This window comes from Parasteatoda tepidariorum, chromosome 4, assembly GCF_043381705.1.
Source record: "Parasteatoda tepidariorum isolate YZ-2023 chromosome 4, CAS_Ptep_4.0, whole genome shotgun sequence".
In the NCBI taxonomy this organism is placed as follows: domain Eukaryota; kingdom Metazoa; phylum Arthropoda; class Arachnida; order Araneae; family Theridiidae; genus Parasteatoda; species Parasteatoda tepidariorum.
In genome coordinates, this window is record NC_092207.1 from 24,161,936 (window position 1) to 24,185,013 (window position 23,078).

At 27.3% G+C, this 23,078-nt stretch overlaps 1 protein-coding gene and 1 long non-coding RNA gene across 2 annotated transcripts in view; one reads left to right on the plus strand and one right to left on the minus strand.

Annotated features, from left to right (window-relative positions):
• Nucleotides 1–12,321, minus strand: part of LOC139425350 (uncharacterized) — a 74,004-nt gene extending 61,683 nt beyond the window's left edge. The window contains exons 1-2 of the long non-coding RNA XR_011636560.1: nucleotides 12,251–12,321; nucleotides 11,143–11,299 (exon numbers count right to left, since the gene is read on the minus strand). This is a non-coding gene — a long non-coding RNA (uncharacterized lncRNA). The remainder of the gene's footprint in view (nucleotides 1–11,142; nucleotides 11,300–12,250) is intronic.
• LOC107455932 (ELKS/RAB6-interacting/CAST family member bruchpilot) overlaps nucleotides 1–23,078 on the plus strand; it is an 89,721-nt gene that overhangs the window by 42,793 nt on the left and 23,850 nt on the right. The window contains exons 2-8 of the mRNA XM_071179543.1: nucleotides 4,998–5,225; nucleotides 6,748–7,000; nucleotides 8,219–8,368; nucleotides 8,518–8,614; nucleotides 13,401–13,534; nucleotides 16,772–16,939; nucleotides 21,788–21,955. Of these exons, the coding sequence (XP_071035644.1) occupies nucleotides 4,998–5,225; nucleotides 6,748–7,000; nucleotides 8,219–8,368; nucleotides 8,518–8,614; nucleotides 13,401–13,534; nucleotides 16,772–16,939; nucleotides 21,788–21,955 (1,198 nt within the window). The remainder of the gene's footprint in view (nucleotides 1–4,997; nucleotides 5,226–6,747; nucleotides 7,001–8,218; nucleotides 8,369–8,517; nucleotides 8,615–13,400; nucleotides 13,535–16,771; nucleotides 16,940–21,787; nucleotides 21,956–23,078) is intronic.

The following is a 23,078-nucleotide window of genomic DNA, read 5'->3' on the forward strand; positions in this document are numbered from 1 at the left end:
ATTATTCAATATCCAAAAGGAATTTCTAATTAAAAACTTTAATCAGTACTTGAGGTTAAGAATCATGCATATCTGCATAAGTTTCTTTTTACTGAAATATCTAAAAAGAACTTCCTTTAGCATTAACAATCGTTATGCACTAATCTAATTACATTTTTCTTTGACAGAATTTAAATTTATATTCCTTTTATGAAAAGGGATTTATATTAGTCGAATTTATGAGGAAAAAGGATTTTTTTAAAAATAAAAATGCTACAACTTCAGTTGAATCGGTGAGTTTTTTTTCTTCTTTAAAATCCAAATTTACAATTAAAAAAAACAGGTTCTCCTATTTAGCATTTGCAGTTGACCTCTGCTCTATCCCCAAGGAGTCAGAATAGAGTCGAGTTTGATATAATTGAATAAACCTTTTGAAAATATCTGCATGTATTTTTAGTTTTCTTTATACACCATGCGTATTTTTTAAGTAATTTAACAGTTTATATATATTATAGACACCTAAACTGTACTTAAAAATAACGTATAGTTTGTATAAGTTATATGCTTACATTATCTGGTCATCGATATAATATATTATCTGTCATATATTTATATTATCTGGTTATATCAAATCTCTAGTAATCCAACCACACTAAAAAATTTCCGGATCAAATTACTGTACGAATAACCACAAAATCACTAAATCACCCTCTTTAAATAAATATTACTGTAAAAATTATGTTATGATACTTTACGGTAAAGTTGATTTTATGGACACCCAAAGTGGTTAAATCGTCTTTAAATCGTACTTTCATCCGGAATTTTTTACTATGCAGAGGTTTGTTTCAAAACTTGTCTAATGTTGTTTTGTGGAAAAGTTTACAGATTAATAATTTTTAATTTTTAATTAATAGACTTCTCGATATAGAGAGTGAAATTCTTAATATAAATTTTTCAAATTTCAGTTCAATCGCTATCAGTTCTAATAAAACGTACAAGACATCTATCACGAAAAAATCAATTAAATTTGGATAATTAGTTTTTAATTTCTCTTACTGATTATCCTGCAATTTTAATCGGCAGTACATGCATAGAAATATTTTATTTTCCCACAGCATGTATTAGACTGCTTTCTCACTATGGGATTAAAGAGTTGAAAAAAAAGGTTTTATACTTTTAAAAATCCATTTTGGTTAATAATTTATTTCTCAAAAATCTTCAATTCAATAAAACTTTACTTGTTTGTCTCAGTAATAAAATATGTGGTAAGCAAGAACGCAATTATTAAACTTTTTGCAGTGTAGTTAGAATAACAGAACATAATAACACAGTAAATTATAAAAATACAAATTCAATGATAGTTCCTGATAATTCATAGGTGTGTAGATATTTAGTCTAAGTTGACAAATTTGTTATGCGATTGCTTCCTTGTAATATGATTTAAATAGTTTTTCAAATTGCCTGTGATATGGGGAATCATGGAACATTCAAAAGCATTTTTAAGAGCTCTGCAACGTGTTAGCGTACGCTTACCTCTTTCCATTAATTGAAAAAAACAAAACAATTACATTTCTCTTTACTGACATGTCTACTCTTTTTTCGTCAAAAATAGAAATATTTGAGAATAGCTGTGGAGTCTGAGAAAACTGAAAATATTTTTAGAAAAGTACTGCTTAGAAAACTCTTTCAATTCTGATATAAAATCCCGAAAAAAATCTTTTTTAATTCATATGGCTTTCTTGTTTATCCTAATAATTAGAAGAATTATTCATAACTTATGTTATACTTTATAATACTTATAATACTTCTTAAATTGTTTTATCACTGAGAAAAAAAAGTATGGTAAAAACTACCAGAATATGTTGAAATATACCATGCTCCATGGTCATGTACACCATATTATACCAAAAAGCTCAGTAACTTTTACAGCAGCGCTTCGATAATGATTTTGGTAAAAGTAACAATAAAACATTGGTTTATAATATAAGTTAAAATTGGAACATTTTATGGCAATACCAGAGAGTTTGGTATAAAAACTATTTACTTTTCAGTTTCCATTTTTTTTAATTTGCAAACTTTTTACTTTTCTTTTAATTCGATTAAATTTACTTTTCAGTTTTGTATTTCTACTAAATGTGGGATAATAAGAACTGTACTTTTGAATAGCAGAATTTCTGGTAAAACAGTAACCGTATGAACTAAAAAATTACCAAATGAATGGTATAACTATAATATATTTCAGTTCTTGTTACCAGAGTTATGCTTTTTTTTTACCATGAATGTCATTACCATACAGTGCGGTATTTTTAACAGAATTGTTTCTTCTGCGATCTGTGTTTTATTTTGTTCATTTCTCTCAGCTCTATAAGCAACAAGCTAGATACTATTATGGCAAGATAATAAATAAAAGATGCACATATCTTTTATTTTATTTCTTTTTATTACTTTCTCCTGCTTTAATTGTTTGTTTGAATATCTAAAATAAAGGATGCAGTTACAATATTCTCTTTGCAAATAAAAATTGAGAATGCGTTTCACATTTAAAGTAAAAATTAACGAATATGAAACTAATATTTATCGTCTCTCTATATTAAGAAGTTGCGAGTGCCACCATTGTTTTCAGTGTTCTTTTTAATGTTACATTTTATTTTGCAGCGTAAAGACTTAGAGTCTTGAAATTGCGATGGTAGAAAAATGTACAGATAAAATAAAAATACGATAAAATGTACGATAAAATAAAAATAAAAATTAAGATTCGATGATTAGTCCGAGAATTATCAAATGCTGAACTTGTAGTTAAAAAACTATGCAGGCGCAGATCTACTGCTCACTGAAAGGAAACTACAGAGTTGAAATTTGACATGCTGATAGGGCCATTTGTAATTATGAACTAAGTGATTTCTTTTTCTTCAAAATTCCAATTTGTTCAAAAATAACTGCAATTTTAAGTTCTTTTAACGCGCTTTTAAGTGCTTTTTACAACTGTCATAGAAGGATTTTTTTCTCTCGTGACCTTCAATTTATAAGCTCGCTCTTAATTTTGGGTCAAAAGTAATAAATAAATACATTAAAAAATATAAGAGTGAAAGATAATATGTTGTTGAATATAAATCTAAAAAGGCTCCAGAAATAAAAACTTTTTTTAAAATTTATACTGCTATTATTATGCAAGTTTATCATTTTAGATTGTTGACAAGAAAATTGATTTTTCATTTCTTACTTTTTGTGTTGCACATTCAGTATTCCTAAGTTAAAATACATTTTTTCAATTGATAATTTTTAGAAACAATGTATTCTTTCATGTCGTTCACTATTATCAAAATGTGATAAAGTAAAGTAAAAATTATGAATTTAAAAAAAAAATTTTTTTATCAAATTTTAGAGAAAAAAAAACAATAATGAATAAGAACCAACCACAGAAGTTGGTGAGTAAAAACACCATTCAGTTTTTGCAAAAAATTTAGAAAAAAAAAAGATATTTCGCTAAATTCTATTATTCTAAACCAAAAGGAAAATATCTACCAACATAAATTTTAAGTATGAGCTTTATTCTTTTATAAAATAAGTACATCTCCTTTCTGTGCAAATTAGAAAAACCTTTGATGCACTCATTTTGAAGAAAAAGTTTATAAGAATTAAGAAACGTGTCCGGGCATAATGACGAACGCATGAAGTTTCCAATGTCCCCTATCGTACTAAAATTCAAGAGCGTGATAAATCATCATTTTTTGTCACGAAAAAAAAATGATTCTCGGGATACATATTTTAGTACATAATTTATCAGATTTTTAGACAGTTTAGTTATAATTTTAATCATTGGAAAAGTAAACATAAGATATGCTTATTAACCGATATTAACTAATAATGAGGGATTTGGTTTAAAAAATTAATTTAGTTAAGTCTTCTTCAAAAATTTGCTTTTGTATTTATTTTAGCTCCTTTTTTTCTTTTTACGTACAGTTACTAAACATGTTTTTTTATACTTCTTTATATTTATTTTAAATAAAAAATTAACGGAAATAATAAAAACTTGATTTGAAATATTCATGTAAACTTTTAAATTCAATTACTGTAAAAACATTTTTATTTATTTAATTATATCTGAAAAAAATTTACGAAATATAAAGAAAGAATATTTGATTTTTTTTCCGTACAAAAATTTACAGAATTAACTTACATTATATAAAAAAACAGATAACTTTTAAAGATGCTTTGCCAAAATACATAGCTGACTATTCATATGCTGAAACTATTTAAGCAACATAACCCACCAGGTCATCTCATACAGTGAGAAAAATTCAGATCAAACTGCTGCGGTGTATGGTAATTCCATTTCTGCGAAAAAGTACGATAATTCTGGCTAATATAACCAAAATATACGCTATTTAAAGCATTCATTGGGTGATTTTTCCGTTCATATGGTAATGGCTTACTAAAAATTCTAGTTTTCAAAATTATAGTTCGTATTATCGCCACACTTAATAAAAACACGAAACTGAAAAGTCAATTTCATTAAAGACATAGTTTTGGTGCCATGCTCGAAGATATCATGATAACATTATCTCATTTTGGCACATTTATCAAATTTTATCACTTATAATAAAAACCATATTTTATTCATAATTTTATCAAAATCATAGCCGAAGCTCCTCGGTAAATATTACCGAGTTTTTGGTGTTTCCATAGAACCAGAAACATTGTAAATTTAACCTTAATTTGACCGTACTTTTTTTCTCGGTGCCTATTAGGTACCTATCTCATATTCAATTATCTTCTTCTTCTTTAACTTAATGACCTTAATTTCATTTATTACTGCCCCTAAGTTTTAGAGTATGACTATTTTTTTTACATATTTCGATGACATTAAGTGTTTTAGATTTCCGTGGTATATGCTGCCCAGCTATCTGTTAAAATTTGCTTTGCTTTCTCATTTTGCACTACATTATAAACAATTTCTATATGGTACATACTATTTTACAAAATTATAGGATCTAATGGAGGTATCTTTCGAATTTCAGATCTCTGGAACGAGTTGACATTGCAGCTTCGAGGCATGCAGCAAGGTCCAGAGATAGATCTTTAGAAAATGCTTATTATAGTCTGAGAAGACCAGACGAAGTTCCAATGCCAGATCCCTATAGGGGAGTAGGAGTAACGAGAGAGACCATATTAGATGGGTTACCTGAATCCTATAGAACTAGTATTTCAAATTTCACCAGAGGGACCAATCCTATAGGGGATAATAGGTATGCGATCATTTTCTTAGATACTAATATTAAAGGCAAGTATCAATTAGTCCCTTTTATCCGTTACATAATATATATCAAAGCCGTATTTGAATTATGGGCTAGTTTCATCTTTGTTCATTTCAAGATTAAGTGCCTTAAAATCTAATTAATGTATTATTTTTTATCTTGTTTGATTTGTAATGCCTTCCATTTTCTCAGCAGAAATAAGTCAGAGGTGTACTAGTTTTAAAATTAAAAAAAAATTGTATGAGCATGGAAATGAGGTGGTCATGAAGTTAGCGAGATTGGTCGACATTTCAAATAAAGTCAATGCGTAAAACTATCAAACTGTTAGACCTAGTATTTTTTTCTTTGGGATTAAATATTTCACGGAGTTATTTTGCATGTTATATATTTAGTTTATTTCCACATATAGATGACCTGACATTTTGTAGCCAATCAGATCCTATCCTATTTAAATAAACAAAATTGTAATTTAAGCATATATTATTTTTCAGAAATTACGAAGTAGCCTGCTGTAAGTTTTAAGGTCATAAAGAATTTTAATTATATTTTAACTAACTTTTTGAAACTTCTTAGGTTTTCTAATGGGATAACGTCTCAAGAAATTAGAGAAATTTAAGTTTTTGAAAACACTTCACTGAAATTTAAAAATGTTTAATTTTATGCTTTTACTCAATATATTGCATAATACTCGACGACTTTTTTCTAAATCAATCGAGATTTTGAAAATATTCAACAGGACGCCGCGTTTTGAAAATATTTTACCATCTGTAAATTAGCAAATGAGAATGTGTGATGTAGTGGACAAGTAAATGATAATCAGCATGTTTTTTCGTCTAAAAAAGATGTCTTTACTTAAACTCAAAGTAGTTTTATTTAATGTTAACAAAAAATAATATAATCCATGTCACAAAATTAAAATTAACACACACAAGAAATAAAATATTTTTCGATGTAAAAGAACAAGAATAAAAATAAAGAAAAAGAATTGTAGCAGTTTAAAATCAACTAGTTCCAATATTAAGTTCTTACAGATTCGAGCAAGTCATATTAGTAAATGTTGTTTATAAGTGCTTTAAAATGACGTTTGCAATTTTACATAAAAAAATAATCAACTTATGATCCGAAGAACGAACGATGCCATGCAGTGATTAAAAAGAGAGCACAGCACATAAAATCGCAGCGTGTAAGTACACAGTTAACAAAGATGAAATTTTCAGAACTATAAAAAGCATAATTTTAAGTGCAGAAAAAACATAATTTTCTTTTGTTTTCCAAATTTTGATTTTTCTGTCATTCTGTGTCTCAGCTGATGGAAAAAAAAGTAATCCCAATTGAGAAATATCAATTAACTGTATTACGTAAGTGAAAATTATCTTTTAGTTTTTTAATAGCACTGAATTGGTAATAGAGCAAGGCACTGTATCCTTTTTTCATGTATTTGAATTTTCTAATAACTTGAGATAAAAATAAAACAATAATCGCAGAAATGATTTACTATATTAAATCTTACCAGGTTAAATTATGGTGGTGCAAGATTGGAGAACTTTCCCGGTGAGCTGCAGTCGCGTTTAACAGATTTACAGAGTCAGTATGGTAATGTAAAACGGGAACTGGATGTGACTGCCTCCAAGTTAGGCTCTAGTATGCACAGTATCAAAACTTTCTGGAGTCCAGAATTAAAGAAAGAGAGAGCTTTGAGAAAAGAGGAGGCAGCCAAACACGCTCTCGTGAATGACCAACTCAAAATGCTCCGTTCGGAGAATCAGGTGAGTGACGCGTAATAAATTATTACATTGTTACAGTATAAAACCAACTTAAAAAATTACTCGCGTAAAATTTATTAATGTTCTAAAAATATGTGCCTTGTGCTGAAAATTTGTGAAATTAATTTCTTAAATTTACCTAGAATCATTAAAACTTAGAAAATGCTTCCAGAAAAATCTGTATTTCATATTGATATCTTCAGACAAAGTTACAACTCGAAGGCAAAGTATATGGCATCAATTTAAGGAATGATACATTTCAGAGCAATTAATGTACGAACAATATAGACTACATGGTGTACGCTTGTGAAAATATTTTCTAAAGTTTCCTTTTTAGCGTTAAAGCATGAGACGCGTTTTCAAATCAAAACAAAAAGAATTCCTTTTTGATTGTCATATTTAAACAAAATTACAACACAAATAAATATGAAGCATACTGGACCAATAAATAATGACACACTTAACAGTTATTTACATACTAAAATGTAGATTTCAAGGTGCAAATTTGTAACTCCAATTTCTAAAGTGTCCCTTGACGCTAAAATTTAAGTCATAATATCATGAAATATTTATTTTTGATTGCTAATATAATTATTTTAATGTGTTGTAACCACTTCTATTTTAAACTAATTAAAAAATTTCAATTTTAAACGAACATCTCCACTCAAAATAAAAATACTCTAACTGGCAGGTAGTAGACGAAATTTGCATAGATAACGCACCAACCATAAAACGTATTTTGTTTTATTGTTTAAGTTCTAAAATCTATCTTTCTTAACAGGGAAAAAAATTCTTGCAAAACTTCCGTACTGTATGGCAATGACAAAAAGAACCATAATTCTGACAATTAAAACCAAAATACACGGTATTTAAACCATTCATTTGGTAGTCCTTCCTTCTATTTGGTAACGGTTTATCGAAATTTTCAATTTTAAGATTATAGATCTTATTTCCACACATATATACTAAAAACAAAACAAATCTGAAACGTAAATTTAACCGAATAAATGGTTTTTGTGTTATACTTTAAGAAGATTAATAAAATTATCAAAATTTTCCACATTAACCAAATTTTATTACATATTATAAAGCCATATTTTATTGTTAATTCTACCGAAATTATTACCAAAGCACTTCGGTAAAAATTACAGAGCTCTATAGTATTTAGTTTAATATTGATAATTGTATTGAGTATCTAAGGAAAGTTAATATCTTTGCCAGAAGCAAGCGACTTTAATCCAGCAGCTCGAAGAAGAACTAAGAATGTCTCATATGAGGAATCCCGAGGCAGACATCCAACATTTAGAGGCTCTCTATGCAGAAAAAGAGCACATGACAAAAGAAATATACCTTCTCAGGGAAACAATTAAGGTAATTTTGAGAATATTGATTGTCATTAGTACAACATATTAGGTATTAATATTTATTGTATTGCATACGAGCATAAGATAATGGCAGTTTTAATCAAGGGGATGGTTAATTACATTTTTATTAAAAAGACGTCTTTTTTGTGTTTCAAGGAACTAGAAATGAGAATTGAAACTCAAAAGCAAACCTTAGCAGCTAGAGAAGAAAGTATAAAGAAATTAATGGAAATGCTTCAAAACAAAGGTGTGGGTAAGTACCAACGGAATTGAGCTTCTATATAATTTTAGTAATAGAATATGAGATTCGCTTATTGTATGTTCATATATTTTGCGGTGCTTCTTTTAAGTATCTTAATTTTTGTTCTATGCAAAAAACAAAACTAGAAATTAGTCAGTTAAATAAACCGCTGATTCAATTATACACAGAAGAGCCATTACATTATGACCATCCTGCTAATAACATATAGGACCACCTTTAGCCCTCAAAACTGCTAGCAACCGCCGTGGCATTGATTCCAAAAGGTGCTGATATGTAGTCTGAGGTATCTGGTACCAAGCGCTCACCAACTGGTCCTGCCATTCCCTCACATTGCGAGGGGGTAGAGTGGCAGCCCAAATTTGGTTTTCCAAGTAGGACCACAAATGCTTTATTGGATTAAGGTCAGGTGAATTTGGGGGCCAAGACATGACTTGAAAGTCACTGGAATGTTCCTCGAACCAATCCATGGGTTCGACCCTTATGACATGGTGCATTATCCTGTTGGTAAACACCATCCCCCACAGGAAAAACTGTTGCCATGAATGGGTGAACCTGGTCTGNTAAGTTAGTAGCAAGCGAAGCGAACTTGGTTTGCGAAGCAAACCATATAAGATTGCGCAGCAATTTTCCACGGTTGGCGAGCGTTAGCGAGCAGGGGGAGCAGCCCACTAATATAAAATAATTCGTGCTGATTTATTAGAATTCAACTTCTCTCTTAATTTATTTAAATTAAAATTACTTTTGCTTTTACGAAATTGGAATTATAAAAACAGTTTTTTTCTTATAAAAATGAATAAATAAAAACTATTTTTCCCTTTTCATAAGAACTATAGATAGTTGGAAAAACTAATAGAAATTTAAAACTATCAAGAAGAAATAGTATTATTTTATTTTATCCTCAAATCACGTTACTTTTTAAGCTGGAAAATAAATTTTAAGATTCATCTTCAATACGTTTTGAATTTCCGAACGCTATCCCAAGTAAAAAAAATTTCTATTCACTGATTTAAAATTCCTTCTATACCGGAATTCATATTTTTAACTATTCAAAACTCTTTAAATGAAACTTTTTTCCCCTTTTTTGAATAACACTATTGGTTTAATGGTACTATCTATTAAACCCGATGAAAACTGGCTATTTTTTTCTACTTGGAAACACATTTTCTCTATTAATAATAATGATAAAGATAATAAACGATTGCAGAACGGAAACTGATAAAAATAACGTTAAAAGTTTTATTGTGAGAATGAGCCTTTAAAGCAGCAACTTTAATGTATTAATGTGAACAACTTTATGGCAACATATAATGGTATGTGTTTTTCCCAGACAAAATTTTTTTTATCATTTCCTGACGGTCGTTGGAAGATGGAAACGGCAGAAAAAATCATTATGCAATAATAATAATAATATGAATTTCGCGAAGCTTCCTGAAGGGTATATTTAGCTTGAATTATAAATTCAAACCATGATAAACTACATTTTTATGATAATTAATGATAAATTTATGATAATAGTATTTTCCCAATTTTTAAAATTACTTTACTTTAGAGCATTTTTCGCTATGTTATAATGATTATTTTTTGTGAATAATTTTGAAATACATTGCCTTTAAAATATTTTCTTCTAAATTTATTTCAAGATTTATTAGAAAATAATTGAGAAACGAAATTCGAAAACGTTGATTATTAATTCTCCTTTAAATCTGAAAATATGCATAATTTTTTTTCAATTAAAGTAATGAATATTGTTTGACTTTATAGTATACCAAGACTATGTTAATGATAAAATATAAATAAACACTGCATTTATATTTTAGGTAAAAAAAATATGCTTATTGCAATAATTTCGCAATATATGCATATTGCAAAAATTTTTTAAACTTTGGAAACAGGATAAATATTAACAAAAATATCTCACTCTGTGTATTTTTTTGAAGTACAAGTATTGAAAATAAGAAAACCCTTCGAAATGTTTCCCATTTTTAGCATTATTTGCGTTTTGTTTCCTTTAACCTTACACGGATTTTAACTTGAATAAAAAGAACCTTTATCAGGTGATAAATATTGTATCAATTAGGTTAAGTAAGTAAATTTAAAATAAAATTTATTTCAATATTTTCCTTTAAAAAAACAAAGTTTAAAATATATGTTTCTTATACATTAAAGATACAGAAAATGGCTTTAAAAGCCAATGCTTTTGAACTAATTATTTAGATGCAAAATGTTATTTGATTTTCTTATATCTTTCATGATTTGTTTTGATGTTTATGTTAAATAAATTATTCATAACATTTTCATTTGATACAACTGTAAAGTGCTTTAAGCCCATGCATAAAAGAAGAAATGTAAAGCAATATTTATAAAAGAAACAAGCCTTTTTTCCCCTCAGATTCATATTATTTGGGACATTAACAAGAAATGAAAATAGGTCATCTAGTACGTAATATCAAAGTGAAATTGAAATAAGAAACAAGTGATGCAGAAATAAATAACATGAAAATAAAATGAATTTTTTATACCATTTTTGGCACGATTTCAAAAACTGGAGTTGAATACTCTGATGATGTGAGAGTTACTCTTTTGAGAGAGTTTTTACAGGTCCATAAAATTCACGATGTGCTGCTGACGTGATCTCCAATTACTACTATTTACATGTACCGCAAAACTGTAAAATCACTAAAATAAAAAATTTAAAAAATTTTAATTTTATCTTACAGTTTAAAATAATGTTTGGGTGTCAAACTTTCTCTAAAATAACTAGATGATTTCAGTATAAAATTATTTAAGGGAACATACAAGCATTTTTATTTATAAAGAATGAAGAAAAAATGACTATCGCGTTTTATTTTTCAAAGAATTTTTTCGTTTCTATAAATTTCAAGTTTGTGAAAAATCTAATGAATTATTGAAGAATTCACTATTGAGGTATTTTATAGATAAAGAGCAATACAATACAGAAGTAACATAAAGAAACTGAACTGTTAAATGATGAAAATACATGCATATCCTTTAAACTTTTTGCTTACAACTAATATAAAAAATCACAATAAGAAGGTTATATTATTCTATTCTAACTAAAAAAAATTTGATTCTAGACTAAAATTGTATAAGTGAAGAAAGTACAAATTTATTTAACAAATCAACATCATTCGTGTCGAATTTCAACAGCAAACATTAAAAAGTTTTCATGAATTTAAAATAAAAATAGTCTAAAGTGTTAAAAAAATGTTTATTTTATTTTATTTTTGAAATTAAATAAAATTTAATTTATATTATCTTAATTGGAATTTCAACATACTTCAAAATTTAATCTCATGCTGAAGTTAAGCATTTTGTTCTACATACTAAAGTAAACAAAGGATATAACACTTGACACACACAATTAACTAATCAATTTCTGATTGAGATTGAGTATTTAAAATTGAGAATCTTGACCACTGAAATAACCTTTCACTGGCAGAGAAACACATGTGTTTAATTAAGCATGCGTACAAAATAATACTATGTGGGATACATTTTCAATACTTTTATATTTGAAACTATGATATTTAATTAAATTATTAATTTATTTGATTAATAGTTTAGTTAATACTGATAATATGTCATTGAAAAGCATCAAATACTTACAAATGCACTTTTTTTATTTCAATTTTTTTTTAGAAAAACTTAATATCTTTTTACCAAAAAAAGGAGAAAATAATGTTCCGAGATTTCTAAAGACTAATGAAATATTGACACTAAGTTTTAAATCGTTTGCATATGATTTCACAGAAAAAATCACGCGGAATTCAGTAAAATGTTGACAGACGATTATTTAAAATAATTTTTTTTTAATATTTTAACAGCTAATCATTAACACTTAATGAATGCAATTTAAGTTGTTTAAAAGTGAAGAAAAAGTCTTAGTTTAAGAAATAATAATAAAACAGGAATGGTTATTGTAATCGTTTGCACTTAAATTCATCACAAATATATGAAACAGGTCTCAGTAAAACACGTGATCATTTCACGCTAAATATTCTTTTTTAAACTTTTGTAGTTAATATTTAAGTCTTGAATAATGTAATTCTGAGTAAAAGACTGGAGAAAATCTTAATTAGGAAAATAATAATAAAATATATGAATCGAAATTTTGTATATAGACAATTCACAATCCGATATAAAAAGTATTTCTTATAAATTCTTCCCTTGAGAACGATTCCGAAATACCACAATTTCAAGAATTGTAAATAAATAAGTAAAATAAAATAAATAAATAAAACAGTTAGAGCAGTATTTTGATACTTCTAAAAGGCTGCTTTGGAATCTCACTTTCTCAATATTAAAAAAATTACACCAGATACATTTTTTATAGTCAGAAAACTTTGGCTTTTCTTCTTATTGGCGTTTTGGGCCATTTTCAGAATTAGTATGGAAGGTGATGGCTAAAGATGAACAAACTTAATCTAATAGTCATGAACAAATATTGCAAACTCACAGCAGTTGTGGAAATTCGCAAAAACATAAATGAAATAAAATAAGTTTGTCTTGTTAGAAAAAAAAAAGTTTTTTCTTACATGAAGATTTTTTGAAAAAACAACCTTAATTGATATTAACAATTGTCGTCCGGAAAGAAAGAGATGCTTTAGTTTATATGAAATTACTAAGCTGGAAAAATTTATATTTTGTATTTCTACAATTATACTTGATTCTTATAAGTATAATTCTCAGTTTAAAATGTTTTTCTTATAAGTTAATCATTATTGTTCGAATATATGTATTTATTTTTTTTACTTAGGAAACAAAATGATGGAAGAAGAAAGGAAGGAAATAGAACGTTTGAGAACGAAATTATTTGAGAGTGAAACAAGAGCAAAACATTTGGAAAATATATTGGAAGCTAAAGACAAAGATCTCGGAAGACTAAGAGAGGTTTACTACGATTGTTCATTTATTATTTATTAGTTTTTGTAAATATAGATGATATTTTATTTTACATTTTTAACTTCAATTAAGATATTTTTTTTAAAATGGGGATTCAAATGTTTGTTTCTTATGTTACGTAAACACGCAGCAGTAAATTAAAATGATCCTGTATTTCTTTGTTATTAGATTTTTTAAATATTCATGCTATATTTTTTAATTTAATTTTTAATAATGTTTCACAAAAATGACATTTTAACAATTATTTGCGATAACGATTTTCAATATTATTTACGAAAAAGATTTCAGTAATTATTTATAATAATTGATGATAATTATATCTGTATGATTTCTGTTAGGCAATGAAGAAATTTCTATTCAAACACATCTACAGAGAATTATCAATATTCGTAATTGCAAATCATTTAATAATTATTTTGTGTTATGNACTTTGGCTTTTCTTCTTATTGGCGTTTTGGGCCATTTTCAGAATTAGTATGGAAGATGATAAGTTGAATAAACTTGATCTAACAGTCATGAATAAATATTACAAACTCACAGCAGTTATGGAAATTTGCAAAAACATAAATGAAATAAAATAAGGCTGTCTTGTTAGAAGAAAAAAGCGTTTTCTTACATGAAGACAGATTTTTCAAAAAAAACAACCTTAAATGATAATAACAATTGTCGTCTGGAAATAAAGAGATGCTTTTTAGTTTATATGAAATTACTAAGCTGGAGAAATTGATATTTTGTATTTTTACAATTATACTTGATTCTTATAAGTATAATTCTCAGTTTAAAATATTTTTCTTATAAGTTAATCATTGTTGTTCGAATATATATGTATTTATTCTTTATACTTAGGAAACAAAATGATGGAAGAAGAAAGGAAAGAAATAGAACGTTTGAGAACGAAATTATTTGAGAGTGAAACAAGAGCAAAACATTTGGAAAATATATTGGAAGCTAAAGACAAAGATCTCGGAAGACTAAGAGAGGTTTACTACGATTGTTCATTTATTATTTATTAGTTTTTGTAAATATAGATGATATTTTATTTTACATTTTTAACTTCAATTAAGATATTTTTTTTAAAATGGGGATTCAAATGTTTGTTTCTTATGTTACGTAAACACGCAGCAGTAAATTAAAATGATCCTGTATTTCTTTGTTATTAGATTTTTTAAATATTCATGCTATATTTTTTAATTTAATTTTTAATAATGTTTCACAAAAATGACATTTTAACAATTATTTGCGATAACGATTTTCAATATTATTTACGAAAAAGATTTCAGTAATTATTTATAATAATTGATGATAATTATATCTGTATGATTTCTGTTAGGCAATGAAGAAATTTCTATTCAAACACATCTACAGAGAATTATCAATATTCGTAATTGCAAATCATTTAATAATTATTTTGTGTTATGAGAAAGAAAGCATCCGTTTAACATCCTGTTGTGAACCAAGGAAGTTAAGGCCTCACAATTTTGTGATCGTTGTGGCAGTGAGGTCAGTATTACGCTCCAGCAGCTTGTGTTTCCCTAAAAAACTGGTACACATCGGTCGATCTTAAAGTCGACGCTGAGGATCGAACCTCAATCCATCTCACAGACAGCTCAGGGTTTTTAACAGCTAAGCAATCGTGACTCGTTCGTTTTGATAGGAATCTAAAATTCGATTTTAAATAGGTATAAGACATGTTTTTACCACTACTTAATTAACATATTAATGGCTTACTTTTTGAACTATTAAATTTAATGCTATTACGTGAAGAAATAGCTTATCATTAGATCAAAAGTTTTTCAGATAATCCATTTCTCATTTCGCACAATTTCCGAAATAATTTTAAGAATTAGTGACCACAGTTCCTTTTTTTCAACAAATGCATTATACACGTACAGAAATTAAGTTTTCTACAAATATTCAAAATTAATGACTTTTTTTGGTAATTTTTATTTGAAATTTAATCAACGGAACTTATTAAGGCTAATAAATTATGTAGACTTTATATTTTGATGTTCTATCCACAAAATTAGATTTTTGCAATATCAAGAAGAAAAATGTTAATTTTGTTTAATTTTTATAAAATAACAAACAGCAAATATTTTAATCAAACACAAATGTGAGAATTCTTAAATATTTGAATTTTGCTTGCTAGTTTTTCACATTTTGCATTTAATTCTAAGCTTTTACAAAGTTGTCAATTTGCACTTGCTGCATCTGATTGGAAAATTTGCACTTACGATTTTTTATAATAATTTTCAAATTTGTTTCAATACATGAAATATTAAAATGCAAAATAATATTAAAAAATTTTAAGATTCGGTACCAATCGGTTAATTACTTCATCAATATCAGTTTCAACTTATCCTTTCACTTTCGTATTTTTCACAAAAATTCTTACATCATTTTGAATTTTAGAACAATGTTATATTAGAATATTATATCTTATTATATTCTTTAGTTTATTGTTTTCTGAAAAAAACTGGTAATTGTTGATTTATATTGCTTTTACAAATAAAAAAAAATCAAATTTGAAAAATAAACATACCTTTTATCAGAGAGAAAACTACGTTTTCTTCCTTTATTTTCTGCAAAAAGGAAATGTATCCAAGTTTAATGTTTGTCATATTATTTACTCAAGAAGTAGAATCACAGGAAGGACCACATAAGAAGAAATTCCATACTTTTTAGTAGAGTTATATTTTGTCTAAATTTTGTGTTAGCCAACTTTTATTACTTCAAATCTTTTTTTTTTCTTCCTTCCCATTCTTTTCTCTCTTTTCCTTTTTTCTTTTTCTTTTGAATTTCACGATTGACAGACGATTTGAAAAACCTAAAGTAAAACTGAAGCAGGTGTATGGTTAGCTGCTTTCTGCTTAGGAAACTAAATATTTTTCCTCCCCAAAATTCTATAATTGTTATAAAGTTTGTCCGTAGATTGCATTGTTGATTAGAATGATGTGCTTTAGACCATCCTAATTCCTGTCCCACGTTGTAGTAGCTGTTTCTGAAACATAATTTTATAATTTTTCTCTACAATCAGCGCCATCTATCGATGAAATTCGTAACTTATTTTGAAATTTTTTGAGAACAAAATGACTGGTTTTCTTAGAATACAGCAAAAACCATACATGCCTATTCCCTTCCGTTTATCTGTAACTGGTTTTTCAAATGGTCGATCTTTTGGAGACACTCGGTAAGTAATATTAACGGAGACAGTATTTTAAATAGGTAGATGAACTACGAATAGAACTGAATAAAAGGGACCAAGAAATTTTAGCCATGAGTGCAAAGATGAAAACTTTGGAAGAACAACATCAAGATTACCAACGCCACATTGCTGTGCTGAAGGAATCTTTGTGCGCTAAAGAAGAACACTACAGCATGCTTCAAGCAGATGTACGACTTCATTTTTCTCTTTAAATAAACCACCAATATGATTAGTGGATAAGAAATCACTGATTTGCAATTATTCCATGCACATTGTTTAAAAAAAATAACTCATATTAAATTAAATCGTTTCTCTAACTGAATTATGAGCATAATTAAGTTCATGCAAAATCTGCGAGAGAATTATTTAAATGAGTTGTTAAATTTTTGCACAAATATGTTGATTTTTTCTGTACTGTTACTAATGATACAACCATCATCATTTAACATAAATTATAGTTTGTTATTTGTAACATAACTAGTCATTTGCTTGTTAATTATGTATGTTTTTAAAAATCTTTCTCTTTTCGTATCAGTGTATTACCTCTTTTCGGTTGGGCATCTACGCTTAGCCGACATGTCGGTCAAGTTTCCGAGCGGTTAGATTGCCTGACTGCAAAGTTAATAGCTGCGGGTTCGAATCCTGCTCGTGGTATGGATGTTTCTCCCTGTGTGTTGTTTTCTATTGTATGTGATGTGTGAATGTGGCCCACCCTATGATCGGGTATTTGTGGCAGTGGGGAGCGGATGATGTTGCTCGCCTCCGAGACTTTGGTCACAAGGTGCTCCCAGGTAGCGCAAAACGAGCAACACTTCTGGTACCTTCCATGGCGAAGAACGATAAGTTCAGTGCCAGCCGTTTAAAAAAAAGGAAATAAAGAGCTTAGCTACTACAGCAAGTAATAAACTGATTTTATAGTTTTGAACAACATCGATAACTTAAGCTGATAGTCTTTGAAAAAATATATAATTCAAAATATTATTGTTCAAATAGTAAGAACATTTTCTTTTTTAACACTAGATTGCCCCTAGGAAGCCATTTTGACTACTTCCTAACTGCTTTTTCATTTTCAAAGAGTGTACAAATAATAATGCATAAAGTATTTTTTTTCCAAGCGAAGTAAATTTTTTTATTGTTGATATTTACTAATAACTTGATATATAACTGTAAATAATATAAAAAATTAATTAAACAAATTTATTTACACATTAGTTATTCCTTCACAATGTAGTCATTTTGATTGCTTTTGGGCAATATTCTAAGTTATTGCCCAAAAGCAATAACTTAGTTTCTGTCTATCTAGTGTTAAAACAGAATTTTTCTTCTTCTTTATCCTGCATACTAAGTTCACCCAATAAAAATATAATTCCGATCAGCATATCAGCACAATGCTTAACTCAGTTTTAAGCTTAACTTGATTCCTAATGCTAAAGGAATGATAGCAGTAAACCCAATGAGATAATTAGTAATTTCAGGTTTTAATTATGAATTAATTTTTGAATTTCATTTGAATAAATCTCGCTTGTATAATTTTCATTACCAACTTTAAAAACAAGATTTAAAAAAATCGTATTAAATCGGAAGCTGATTTACAAAATATATTTTTGTCTTCATTAACGCATATCTTTAAAGAATTAGCATCTAAGCATTTTATAGAACTTAAATAAAATAAAAGCCCAAATAATTACAACAAACTTTATACATTCAAATAAGAATTCCATCGCCTAACTGGTAGTTAAGGTTTTTTACTGTAGCGTGGTGTTGAATTCAATAGGGTGAAAGTACTGCTATTTTGCCGATTTTTGAAAAAAAAAAGAATTCCTTTTTTTTCACATGATCTAGCATTTAAGTAGAAATTTCTTATGTATTTCTTATGTGTGTATTATTTCTTTGTGGTTGAAAGTTATTTCTTGATTGTTCTAATAATTTCCATTAGTTATTATTATTACTATCACAGCATTTTAATAGAGTTAACGCTAAAAATATAAGAAAATATAGCATATAGTTAATCAAGAAAAGCTTGTCATAAGAGTATGCAACGTTACAAAATGAAAATTTTAAGCAATATGCAATAAATTCAAGATTAAGTATTTACATGTTAAAATTTTTCATTTTATTGACCATTTTATTCTCTTAAACTGGAAAATCTAAATCTTATCTATTAAGCTTAATCTTTTATTGAATATCTAAAATACAGTCGTCTCTCTGTACTACGATTCTCATTACAACGAACAACCGATGCATTAAGTAGGGGAGAGTGGGGTCAATTGTAACATTTTTTACTTAGCTATTTTTAACTAACAAAAAATCTAATATATTATTAGTATTAATTNTAACTGTAAATAATATAAAAAATATTAAAAGTTAATTAAACAAATTTCCTTACATGTTATTCTTTCACAATGCAGTCATTTTGACTGCTTTTGGGCAGTATAGATATATGCTAAGTTTCAGTCTTTCTAGTGTTAAAACAGAATTTTTTTTTCTTCGTTATCCTGCATACTACGTTCACCCTATGGAAATATAATTCCGGTCAGCACATCAGCACAATGCTCAACTCAGTTTTAGCTTAACTTGATTCCGAATGTTAAAGGAATGATAACAGTAAACCTAATGAGATAATTAGTAATTTCAGGTTTTAATTATGATTTAATTTTTGACTTCCATTTTAATAAATCTCGTTAGTATAAGTGTCATTACCTACTTTAAAAACAAGATTAAAAATATCGTATTAAATCGGAAGTTGATTTACAAAATATATTTTTGTCTTCATTAACACAAATCTTTAAAGAATTAACATCTAAGCATTTTATAGAACTTAAATAAAGTAAATACCCAAATAATTACAGCAAACTTTATACATTCAAATAAGAATCCCATCGCCTAACTGGTAGTTAAAGTTTTTTACCGTAGCGTGGTGTTGAATTCAATAGGGTAAAAGCACTGCTATTTTGCCGATTTTTGAAGAAAAAAAAAGAATTCCTTTTTTTCACGTCATCTAGCATTTAAGTAGAAATTTCTTATGTATTTCTTACGTATGTTTCATTTCTTTATGGTTGAAAGTTATTTCTTGATTATTCTAATAATTTCCATTAGTTATTATTATTACTATCACAGCATTTTTATAGAGTTAACGTTAAAAATATAAGAAAATATAGTATATAGTTAATCAAGAAAAGCTTGTCATAAGAGTATGCAGCGTTACAAAAAGAAAATTTTAAGCAATATGTAATAAATTCTAGAGTAAGTATTTACATGTTCAAATTTTTCATTTTATTGACCATTTTATACTCTTAAACTGGAAAATCTAAATCCTATCTATTAAGTTTAATCTCTTATTGAGTATCTAAAATACAGTCGTCTCTCTTTACTACGACTCTCATTACAGCAATCCCTCCGTTTTAACAACCAATGCATTAAGTACCGTTCGCTATTTCATAGACGCAATGTTATTTTAATGCCCATAAGAACTTCCACGCCAAATCATTCATTACAATATAGTGACCTATAATTAGTCACTTGATTTAGAAAAAATTCAAGGAAATTACTTAAACCATTATTTGCTTTGAGCACTACGAAATAAAAGCAAAACACTTTGACTACACTTTGAATAAAGGAAAAGTAACATTATCGTCTAAATTCTTATTCTCAGTCCTTCGTGATCTTAATTTTTGGTCCTTTCATCCTGTATAACTTTCTTTTGAAAAGATGCAACAAAATCATACTTTTCTTGTCATACTTATCAGTCATACTTTTCTTGTTTGAAAATTGTATTAATCCTTTTTGTGAAAGGTCAGTGATTCCCATGTACGGTTTAATTTCGAGTTGAAACATGTGGTCTTAGCAATTATCTTGACGAGTGTTATTTATCAAGAATGGTAACTTCGTTTAAGCATGTTATTTTTAATGCATTTTTCACCTATAAAGTATTATTTTAAAAAGTACTTTTACGTTCATATTAATAGCAAAATAAAGTTTAGATATTACTAGTTTTTCCGTGAATTACCAAACTCTTATTAAAGTAAAGCATTGCTTTGTCAAAATTGGTCAATTATTTTTTTTTATTTTTTTAGCAATGAGTAAATATTTATGATATTATTGTGCATTCACATATTACCATAAATATTTTATGGTAATCTGCCTGTACTTTTTTAAAATGTTAGAACTCATAAAACTTTTTTTATTTTTCAAGAAAGTCTGAAATCAATTTGTAATTATGTTAATTTAAACTAAATGAAAAATACATTATTTGGTCAAAGAAAAAATTTTGATATCATTTTGACATCGTGATATCATCGTGACAGGAGTTCCTCTAGTATTCCTCTTCTTGTTTCTAATTTACTTTTCTAACAGTACAAAGAAAAGGCTTTTTAACTTTGTTATTCATTACTATATTCATTACTTTTGCTTAGATTTTCCAGTATTATTAATTAATGTCGATATTTCTTAAAAAATGCATTTATTCAAACTTTTTTACTAATAAAAATTCTTACTGTAAATGAAAAACACAAATGACGGATAAATGATGTTATTTGAACTATCCAATTTCAGTATTTATACCTTTTGAATGGCTTTAATCGTTTCCAGGTGAAGTATTAAAAACATAAATATCACTCATATTTTTAAAAGCAATATAAACTTAATAATGTATTTTTAAAGTTTTTAAGCCTATAATTTGATACTAATTCAAAAGCTGGAACATTTTGTTTTATTTCTAATGCTGTCATTTGATTCTGGTTACGCTAAAGTTTCTAATCAAGAGGATGAGATTGTTAACATGAATGGTCTATAAGATGAACATGAGTCTGCTTATTTAATAAAGAGTTATAAGTTTGCTTATTTAATAAAATAAATTTTCAAAAAAATCTTACAAATATCTAGTCATTTTAAAATATTAAAAGAGCTTTTAGATAATAATTAAGGATTACAAATCATTGTTGAAATAATTTCTTTACTTTAATCATTCTTCAAAATTGTTACATGAAATTCGTTAAATTCATATAGAATTTTATAGCATTAACTTATTCTTTTAACAGGTTGAAGAAATGAGATCACGGCTAGAAGAAAAGAATAAAATGATTGAAAAGAAAACTCAGCAAACAATGTCAGCCTCACAAGAAAGAAGTCGTCTTTCTCAGGAAATGCAAGAACTTAGAGATCATATGGATATTAAAGACAGAAAAATTAATGTTCTACAAAGAAAGGTGGTTTATATATATGTATATATATACATCAATCTTAAAATATTTATAAAGTTTATAAAAAGAAATTTTCTATCGAATTAGTGCAGCCTAAGTCGTTTCAAAATGTTAAATTAAAAAATTCTCTGAAATAAATTTTTCAAATACTTTAGAATTTTAGAATGTTAATTTATTCTAGTGTTATTAAATGAAACAAGACTAGTAATATAATTTATGATTAATTAATATTATGCGCAATTTATAATAAGGGTTTTTAACGTTTAAAGCAGAAGTACTAGCATTTGTCAGTACCTTTTCTCTTATTTTATCAGTAAAAACCAAGTTAGAACGTAAAATATTGACAGTACAAATCCATTGAATTTTATTGTACTTGGCACAAATAAAAAAGAAAGATACCACCTGGATAAACTGCTTTCTGATGATCGGATTTCAACGCGATAAGTATCTATCTTAATTGTTCCAGAAGGTAACCTTAAATGTGCTAATTAATTAATGATAGTTATAAATTAAGTAAGGAAATTGGGTACAAAAACGTACTTTTCTTTATAAACATACATATTTTTATACATTTGGATTCCTAATAATCTTAATAAGGGGATAGTCAAAATTTCGAAAAAATTAAATCATAAATTGGAGTGCTAGGAATACCTCAAGGTTTCTAGTCAACGAGCATTTTTTGTGCTGATTTCTACCGACAGAGCTTAAAGATTTTGACTCTTCACTCTTTTGGCTACGATTTCCAGATTACGGTTATACCTATGTTTTGAAGGTCAAAAATTCAAATATGTTAAAAAATTTGTTTATTTGGAGAAAGTACGCTTTGGTGTCTGAGTTTGTAACTTATTTAACAACTAGCACTAATTTATTTGAAATCACTTCTTGGAACCATTTAGATTGACACTTAGTACGTGAAAATCTGATCATTAGAAATAAATTTATTCAAGAGGATATCTTTTTTTCGCGCACTGTACAGAGTATCATAATTGCAAATTCTAATAGGTAATTTCAATATTACAAGTATATTTCATCTCTTTTCTTTGCAATAAATAAATGTAAAAAGAACAAAGCTTTTATGATATGCAAACTTTTAAGTTGAAAAATGAAATCTTATAAAAAAAAAATAATG